At 54.8% G+C, this 9,624-nt stretch overlaps 1 protein-coding gene across 3 annotated transcripts in view; it reads left to right on the forward strand.

Moving 5' to 3' along the window:
- Nucleotides 1-9,412, forward strand: part of ECE1 (endothelin converting enzyme 1) — a 113,854-nt gene extending 104,442 nt beyond the window's left edge. For all 3 annotated transcript variants that reach the window (XM_047869801.1, XM_047869802.1, XM_047869800.1), the window contains exons 15-19: nucleotides 1,277-1,387; nucleotides 2,074-2,141; nucleotides 2,962-3,152; nucleotides 6,087-6,182; nucleotides 6,842-9,412. In XM_047869801.1, coding sequence (XP_047725757.1) covers nucleotides 1,277-1,387; nucleotides 2,074-2,141; nucleotides 2,962-3,152; nucleotides 6,087-6,182; nucleotides 6,842-7,018 — 643 coding nt within the window. In that variant the 3' untranslated portion in view covers nucleotides 7,019-9,412. The remainder of the gene's footprint in view (nucleotides 1-1,276; nucleotides 1,388-2,073; nucleotides 2,142-2,961; nucleotides 3,153-6,086; nucleotides 6,183-6,841) is intronic.
- Nucleotides 9,413-9,624: the final 212 nt, after the last annotated feature.

Consider the following 9,624-nt stretch of genomic DNA (forward strand, 5'->3'; position numbering starts at 1 on the left):
AGCTCATAACCCATAGATCAAGAGTTGCATGCTCTGGGGGGCACCTGGGTGGCTCAGTCAGTTAAGCATCCGGCTTCAGCTCAGGTCATGGTCTCACAGTTCGTGGGTTTGAGCCCTGCATCAGGCTCTGTGTGGACAGCTCAGAGCCTGGAGCCTGCTTCGAATACTGTGTCTCCCTCTCTCTCTCTGCCCCTTCCCTGCTTGCGCTCTCTCTCTCTCCCTCTCTGTCTCTCAAAAATAAGTAAATATTTAAAAAAAGAAAAAAAGATGTTCCTAAATGGGGCGTCTGCATGGCTCAGTTCAGTTAAGCCATTGACTCTTGATTTCAGCTCAGATCATGATCTCACAGTTCGTGAGTTTGAGCCCCCATTGGGCTCTGCACTCACAGTGTGGAGCCTGCTTGGGATTCTCAATCTCTCTCTCACTCTCTCTCTCTCTCTCTCTCTCTCTCTGCCTCTCTGCCTCCCCACCCACCCAAAATAAGTAAATAAACTTGAAAGAAAGAGAGAGAGAGAGAGAGAGAGAGAGAGAGAGAGAGAAGGGAAGGGAGCAAGGAAGAAAGAAAAATGTTCCCAAATGGAATGGGTTTTTTTTTCCTGGTGAGGAGCACGGTGACCACTGGAGCAGCTGGTGCCCCTATCTTGAGTTACACTTAGGCTCCAGCAGCTTTACCCACTGTTGCAAATGTCAACATGTCACAAAGGCAAATAACGATTTAACATTATCATGAAAATAGCTTTGACCTTGCAGACCCCCCCCCCCCAAAGGGAATTGAGGGCCCCTCCCAGTGTCCACAGACCACACTTTCAGAGCTGCTTTGCAGCAGTGGCCTTCCTTCCTTCCTTCCTTCCTTTCTTTTTTAATTTTAATGTTTGTTTTTGAGAGAGAGACAGAGCATGAGCAGGGGAGGGGCAGAGAGAGGGGGAGACACAGAATCCGAAGCAGGCTCCAGGCTCTGAGCTCTCAGCACAGAGCCCGACACAGGGCTTGAACTTACGGACTGTGAGATCATGACCCAAGCTGAAGTTGGATACTTAACTGACTGAGCCACCCAGGCGCCCGTGGCCTGTCTCTCTTTGTAAGAGGCTCACTGTTCCTCCGTGTGTGTGACATCGGATTTCACCAATCCCTTGTCTGCAGACAGTTGGGGTTTTTCTGGTTTTTCCCTACAAAACAGTGATGCTAAGGATGTCCTTGTACTTGTGTGCACTTGGGGCCGGGGTTAAGGCTCCTGATATCCTCCAGACCGGCTGACCCCACCTGTGTGTCCTTGCAGGTGGAGCATGACTCCGCCCATGGTGAACGCCTACTACTCGCCCACCAAGAATGAGATCGTGTTTCCTGCCGGCATCCTGCAGGCGCCATTCTACACCCGCTCCTCACCCAAGTACGATGCTTGGGGTGCTCCCGTCCCGTCTCCTTCCCCTGCCCCTCAGTGGACGCCCGGCCCAGCCCTGTGGCCCACAGCCACACTGAGTGCTCTTTGTCCCACTGGCCCGGGGAGCTTGGGACGTCCACTCCCCCCTCCCACCCCGCCCCGTGCTTCCCTCCAGGGGTCTCCAGGATCCAGAAGCCCTTGCACAGTGGGGATTTGGGGGCATGTCATGGAGTCAGGAGCCCCATCTAGGGGAATGCCCCTCCAATGGTATCTTAGAGCCATCACGGCCGGGGAGGTGGAGGGGTGAGGGCCCTGTCTCACACAGACAAGGTATGGGGCCCTGAGTTTGAATCCCAGGTCTGCTCTTTGCTCACTGCGTGGCCCGTGGACAATGTGATCAAGCCATTCCAAGTGGCTTGCTCATTCATAGATCGGTCATTAATGCCGAACCCTTTTGAAGGGACCAAAGAGGACAGTGCCGTTCTGTGGAGCATCACATACAGTGCTTGGCACCCATTGGGCACAGGCTGACCACAGCCCGCTTGCCCAGCCTCTCAGTGGCCTCAGGGGACTGGCTGGAAGTTCAAGCTGCGGCCATGTCCCTGCAGAGCGCCACAGGACCCTGCTGTTTCTCCAGACACAGAAAGCCGTGTCCCCTTGTGATGTCACCCTCACTCTTGTTTCCTCCCCTCCAGGGCCTTAAACTTTGGTGGCATTGGTGTTGTCGTGGGCCACGAGCTGACTCATGCTTTTGATGATCAAGGTACGACTCCCTGGGGCCCCCTTCAGACCGGGCACATTGACTGCTGGCCCCACTGCTTCTGCTTTGCTCTCGTCGCTTCCAACAGTCTGGAGGCAGATGGATCTGGGTTCAGTCCTGGCCCTGCCTCCCGTCATCCGAATGAACTTTAACAAGTCCTGTCATTCTCCAGGCCTCCTCGTCCTTGTCTGTGAAGCGGGCATGGCAGTTCCGACCTCATGGGGTGATTGTGGGGACTGGGTCAGACACAGGGGGTTCCTGGAAGGTGTCCCATACTCAGGAGTGGGTGTTAGTAGTCCTCAGGGAGCACAATTTCTCCTCCACTCCAGAGACTTCTCTGGCCCCACCGCCAGCAGAGGAGTTGAAGTCATTCGCCTCCTCATCAGAAAATGTCCAGAATTCTCATTCCCTCCTTCCTTGGGGATTCCAAGGCCAAAAAGGAAGAGGCGGGACTTTAGAGGCCAGGGCCTGGCTGTGACCCCAGTGCTGCTGACTCCATTTACCCCTTCCTGGGCTCAGGGAACAAGGCCCTTCGCCAGCCTTGACAAGGACTCCCGCTCCGCTGAAATTGTGGACAAGCTGACCCTTGGCCCGCATCCCGTTCCTCCATTCTCTCGCCCCCACCTGCCACCCAGCCCGCCTGGCTCATCCTCCCAGCTCATCTGGCCCCCAGACCGGCACCATCTCCCCAGTGCTGGTGGGTAGAAGGGAGGTGGGCGGGTGGAGCCGTTTCTCACTGGAAGGAGAGGCTCCGTCAGACAGCTACACGTGCCAGCTCTGCCTCTCCTTCCCCTTGACCTGACGCTCCCTTCTGAACCCACAGGACGAGAATACGACAAGGATGGGAACCTTCGGCCCTGGTGGAAGAACTCGTCCGTGGAGGCTTTCAAGCAGCAGACCGAGTGCATGGTGGGCCAGTACAGCAACTACAGCGTGAACGGGGAGCCAGTGAACGGCCGGCACACCCTCGGGGAGAACATCGCCGACAACGGGGGCCTCAAGGCGGCCTATCGGGTAAGGGCTCACCCCCCGCACATGCCCCGGCCCAAGTCTGGGTCTGTGCAGGTGTCTCCTCAGTAAAGGGTCATTAGAGACCAGCTTGGGCAAACTGTAGCCACTCCATGAGCTGTTTCCCCGTCTGCAAAATGGGCGAGAACTGATGGAGAAGCTTGCGGAAGTCCCTAGCACAGAGCGTGGCACACAGAGGGCTTTCCAGCCTTGAGTCTGGCCCAACTAGGAGACATAGGAGAGGGCTTAGGCTGGACCTACCTGACGACCTTTTCAAGGAAAGCCACCACTAATTCAGACAGCAGTGGGCCCGGGAGGGAAAGGGAGGGAAGGGACACCGTCATGGAGCCAGTTCCGGGTTCAAGTCCTGGCTCTGGAGTAAGTCACTTAGCCTCCTCGAGCCCCAGTGTGCTTGACTGTGAACACCTACTCCCTACATCGCTGGCGTGGCAGAACGTTGACACAGATAGGGGCATCTGGGTGGCTCGGTCGGTTAAGAGTCCGACTTCAGCTCAGGTCATGATCTCACAGTTCCTGGGTTTGAGCCCCACGTCGGGCTCTGAGCTGACAGCTCGGAGTCTGAAGCCTGCTTCAGATTCTGTGTCTCCCTCTATCTCTGCCCCTCCCCTGCTTCGCTCTGTCTCTCTCTGTCTCTCAAAAGTAAATAAATGTTTAAAAAAAATTTTTTTAAAAGAAAGTTGGGCACAGAGTGACACTCCGAAAGGTCAGCTGAACTGGAAGGGAGAGAGAGCAGAGGCCACGAGAAGAGAAGGAGATGTCTCTCAAAAGAGCAATACAGAGCCTCCTTCTCACTGTGACAGTAAGAGCAGAAATAAATAAATGAGGTGCCATTTATTGAGGCCTTATTATGTGCCAGACTCTGCTCAGTACCCCCACAGTTTTACCATTGGGTATTACAGCCCCATTTTGCAGGTGAGAAAACTGAGCCCAGAAACACTCAATAACCTGCCTGAAGTCCAGGAGTCAGTGAAAATGTACTGAAAACCTTCTGCCCACCATGGGCTGCCTTAGGCACTGGAGATTTTGTGCCAAGACAGACAGGAATCATGCTCTCACAAAACTCACAATTTTGTGGGGCAGGGGAGGGGGAAGAAAGCCAATACACAAGTAAACAAATAAGATAATTTCAAGTACTGATAAGATGAAGAATATAAAATAGGGCAAGGTAGTGAAAAATAAGGGGGGAGGGTGGTCAGGGTAGGCCTTCTGGAGGGGATGACATTGGAATTGAGACCTTGAATGACGAGGAAGAGGCAGGGAAAGCTGGAATAGAATAGTATGTGCAAATGGGCACAGCCCGGCATGGTCAAAGACAGGAAGACAGGCAGGGGTGGAGCGGAGGGAGGGGATGTTGGAGGAGTGATCGGGACCAGAGCTCACCAGTCTGGGTCAACGGCTTAAGGAGCTTGGGTTTTGTTCTGTACAATGGGAGCTGCCGCACGATTTTTAAAAAGAAGAATGACACGATCTAATTTATCCTTTAAAACAAGGGTCAGCAAACCTACACCCTGTGGGCCAAATCCAGCTTTCAGCCTGTTTTTGTAAATACAAAATTTAGGGGGACACAGCCAGGCCCGTTCACTTCCACGTTGTCTGCAGCTGCTTTCACACTGACAACGCCAGAACTGAGTAGTTTCAACTAGACCCTTTGGCCTCCAAAACTGAAACTATTTACTTCACGGGAAAGTTTGCCAACCCCCACTTTATGAGGATGGCTTAAGATGCTGTGTCAGGAGGGGATTGGAATTGGACCCGCTCGAGGCAAGGAGTCTGGTTAGAAAGCTGTTGTGAGATTATCCGGCAAGAGAAGGGATAAAGCCATGGCAAGGGTAAGAAGTGGTCAGATTTGGATTGTTTGGATGATTGAAAGAGAGGCTCAGGGGGCCTGGCTCCCTCGGTCAGAAGAGTGTGTGATACTTGATCTCGGGGTTGTGAGTTCGAGCCCCACATTGAATGTAGAGATTACTTAACGATAAAATCTGGGGTGCCTGGCTCAGTCGGTTAAGCGTCCGACTTTAGCTCAGGTCATAATCTTGCAGTTCGTGAGTTTGAGCCCCGCATTGGACTCTGTGCTGACAGCTCAGAGCCTGGAGCCTGCTTTGGATTCTGTGTCTCCCTCTCTCTCTGCTCCTCCCCTCACTCATGCTCTGTCTCTCTGTCTCTCTCTCAAGAATAAATATTAAAAAATTTTTTTAATAAAATCTTTTTTAAATTATTTATTTATTTATTCTGAGAGAGAGAGGGAGAGAGAGCAGGGGAGGCACAGAAAGAGAGGGACAGAGAAAGAATCCCAAGCAGGTTCCGTGCTGTCAGCACAGAGCCCAACATGGGGCTCGATCCTACGAAATGTGAGATCGTGACTTGAGCTGAAATCAAGAGTTGAATGCTCAACCAACGGAGCCACCCAGGCGCTCCCAAAATAAAATCTTTAAAAAAAAACAAAAGGAAGAAAGAAAAAAAGAGAAGCTCAAAGAACTTTGGGGCTGGAGTCTGAGTAACTGGGCGGTTGGTGGTACCATTTACTGTGGTGGGAAGGCATATGTGCGTGCACGTGCATGTGCGTGTGCGTGTGTGTGTACAACCTCTCATTCTGCTGTGCCATGTTAGCTCTGGGATGCATCGTGGAAATCCAGCTGAAGCAGTTGAATAAACAAGTCAGGGAAGAGGCTGGAGCTGGAAGGAGGCACTTGAGAGCTGTGGGCGTGTCGGTGGTATCTAAGCCTAGGGTTGAACGAGCTCCCCTTCAGGATGAGTGCGGGTGAAGATCACTCTAGCCTGAGCCGAGGCCCAGACTCCGCAGTGTGAGTCCCCGCCCCAGCAGGGTAGAGCTTCCCGGGATCTCCCGCACTGGCCCTCCATTGTCGCCCTGTTTGCTCCTGTGTCGAGGGAGCCGCTGAGCTTTGTTTTCTCTGCTCCCAGGCCTACCAGAACTGGGTGGAGAAGAACGGGGCTGAGCAGACATTGCCCACCCTGGGCCTCACCAATAACCAGCTCTTCTTCCTGGGCTTTGCACAGGTGAGTTTGTTAGAGGAAAAAAATGCCAAACGCAGGCACATTCTGCCATCTTGAAGCTCCAAGAGCTCTGAGAGCCAAAAGGCAAGTTCCCCTCAATCGATAACCTTCTAGTTCATTGGCCCGTCCATCGGGCATCCAGTTTGTAAGGTGAGCTTCCTGCCATTAGAGAAATCCAGTGAATGCCATTAAAAGGTCTCCAGTATCAGGTAGATGAGAGGACAGGTAAGTGCTAAGGGCCTCCTGGTTCAGGGGTTCTAGAAGTTTCCTAAACTCAAAATGCCCCAGGATGTCCCTTGAGTTGGCATTAATGAATAGTCTTCTGTTGGTGCCCAGAGCCATAAACAGTTTTTTGTTCTGCCCAGGAGGTGAGTGATGTGGACTCAGTTCAAGGTTTTCAGACTGGTTTTAGGGCAGAACCCTTTGTTCAGATGAAATCTAATACAGAGGCCCAGGACAGACCCAGGTAACTGCAGTAGAGGATGCTGGGATGGGGGACATCCCAGCCCAGCGTCTCTTCCCCACACGCTCGGCAGCCCCAGCTGACTCCCCAGGCTCTCAGAACCAGGTGGGGGCCCATCCCCCTACTGCCGTGGACGGGGGCAGTCTGGCGGCCTCAGGGCCCCATAGTGACCCAGCTTCTCCTTTGTTGCCTCACAAAGGTCTGGTGCTCTGTCCGCACGCCCGAGAGCTCCCACGAAGGCCTCATCACCGATCCTCACAGCCCCTCCCGCTTCCGGGTCATTGGCTCTGTCTCCAACTCCAAGGAGTTCTCAGAACACTTCCACTGCCCCCCTGGCTCGCCCATGAACCCTCATCACAAGTGCGAAGTCTGGTGAGGGTGGGAGCACCTCGAGCCGAGACAGAGGATGAGCCCCCAGGTGGGGCCAACAAGGCCATCTCTCCATCCAGCGTCCAGGGCACCGCCCCGCCCCCCTGGCCACCCAGGGCCCCCCTACCCCGCACTGGAGGGTTTTCAGCCGGAACTGAGCCTACGATGTGGGTTCTCAACACAATCCGAGATTTGATCCCCTGTGAAGACCCTGGCATCCCAGGCACATGTGCGTCAACTCCAGTGGGCATTTGGGTATCAGGCTGGTTGCTCACCAGGCCTGGGCCCCACTCTGACAAGGGCAGTGGACGCAACCCCCCGCCCACATCCGGAGCCAGAAGCACCAGAAATGCCACTGTGTCAAATGCTTTAAAGATATATTTTTGGGGAAACTATTTTTTAAACATTGTGGAATACACTGGAAATGTTCAGGGAAATAATGAATTTAAAACACTTTTTTTTTTTTTTTAAGGAAAGGATTGGTATATTTATTATATTCTGTTTTTCTAAATAACCTGTGGATAAGGGAAGCCCCACTGATTTACCCCTCTCCTCCTCACTCGCCATGAGGTCGCCTGAGGCAGCCATCCCCAGCCACTGAGCGCGTCCCCAAGTAGAGAGCTGCCCATCCCTTGGCATTTACAGTTTCAGCCTCTGTCACCTGGTTTTGCAGTCGCAGGGTGTAGAGAGGAGAGGTGTGGAGACCAGGAAGGGGCAGAGGCCAGCTCATGGGCACCGCCCCTCGCAGCTTGCCTGCCTCTGTCCCCAGAGTCCAACAGTGGGAACCCCAACTAGGACGGTCTGTTCCCCAAAGTTGCAGCAGGGAATTGATGGCTGCAGCAGGATGAGGCCAGGTCATGGCCTTCAAACCCATCCTGGGGCACCCCGATGCCCTGGGCCTGGACAGCAGAAGGCCTGCAAGACCTGGCCCTCCATCAGATCCTCTCTGCCGTGCCGTAGATAGCCCCTCTCTGTCCCTCTTCTGGCCGCTGCCTGTGTGTCCCAGGGTCTGGTTCCCTGTCTACAGCAGCCCTCCCAGCCCGGCCACTCCAGGGTCTGCCTTGCTGACCCGTTTCTGCAGAGGAAGGAGAAAAGAGAAGACCGCTCTCCTGTCCCACAGGGCCCAGATCCTCCCTCTGAGCTCCGTCCTGCACCCCTGGCCTGGGCTTGGCTCCAGGGACCACATGCAGCCCCGCCTGCCCGCCCTTCATCTCTAGTGCCTTATCTGAGGCTGCAGCCCAGGCTCTACCCCAAGGAGACAACCCCCTACCAGGTGCCCCTTTGCTTCCTCAGTGAAGCCTTCAAGTGTCCTGACTATAATGCAAGGCCATACCCCCTACTCCCAGTGCCCACAGAGCTGCCCCTCACGGCGCCCTGGGAGCTCTAGCTTACAGGGCAGTGGCACCAACGTCAGGAATCTGAAGGACTCCTGAACTTGCCCTGAGCCCCATCCCACCCTCAGCCCCTTGGGTTGAATCGAGACGATACTTGTAACTAGAGGGACTCCTCATCTGGAGATGTTTTCAGCCAAGGCAGACTGAGGAAAAGGTTCCCCCAGTGTGATCAGTCTAGCCTGTGCGGTCAGGGAACCAGGAGTGGCTTCCCTCCTTGAAACTGTGGTACAGGAGCTCTCTCTGGGGGAAGCAGGCACCTGTGACTGAGGCCAGAGCAGCCAGTGCTCACCCTGGCTCTCCCTTCTCGGCAGCCCACGGCCTGGTCGTGCCCCGTCACCTCGCCCCGGAAGTTAGAATCCTCCCTGCCCAAGAGGACCAGCCAGATCAGCCTCGGCACTGAGGTGGGGTGGGGTCCAGATGAGGCCCCTGGTCCCCGCAAGCAGCAGTCCTGGTCACTTTTCAGAGACGTAGGACAGGAGCCAGAGAAGGAGCTAGAGTTGGGGGCTTCCACACAGAGTTTGGATTTCCCAGCCCTAGTGCCCTCCAGGTACCTCCTCTACCCCCCTCGTCCTGCCTTCCCGCCTTCCCCGTGGGCGGTCACAGTCCTCAGGGGTGTCTGTCCTCACCTTGGGCTGGGACCTCCCAACCAGAAGCAAGTGTCCCAGGGCTGAGGGTCCAGCCAGAGGGAATGTAGACTACATTCATTTCTTCAGGGTGTCCTGGGAATAGGCAGGGGCCAAGGGGGAGGAGGGCTCAGGCCCAGCAGGGACAGAAGCAAAGGGAGCATCCCCACTGTCCCTGCCGAGCTGAAAACAAGGCTGAGGAGGTGGACAGCTGCCCCGTGAGAGACCCCTCCCCTGAGGCCCGGGAGCCATAGGTCTGGCTTCTCTGCGGCTACTTGGATGTGGGGTTTGGGGCTGGGAATCTATTTTTTGTATTCTTACGTTTTGTGCTACTGTAGTTTCGGTGTGGCACTATTGTAACTGAAATAAACGACTTGTACCGAGCGCCATGTGACTGAGTGTGTGGCCTCCGAGGACAGTGCTTGGAGGCTATGGGAGGGCTCCTGGCCAGCACAGAGCTGCACACCGTCGCATGTGCATGGGGGCCAGCTGCACCCCTCCCCAGAGCAGAGGACTTGGACCCTGACAAGTGCCAGAAGGTTACTCAGTGCCTGTGCCCATCTGGCCGTCCTTCCTCCATCAATATGATCATGTGA

Source organism: Prionailurus viverrinus, chromosome C1 (assembly GCF_022837055.1).
Source record: "Prionailurus viverrinus isolate Anna chromosome C1, UM_Priviv_1.0, whole genome shotgun sequence".
Taxonomy (NCBI): Eukaryota; Metazoa; Chordata; class Mammalia; order Carnivora; family Felidae; genus Prionailurus; species Prionailurus viverrinus.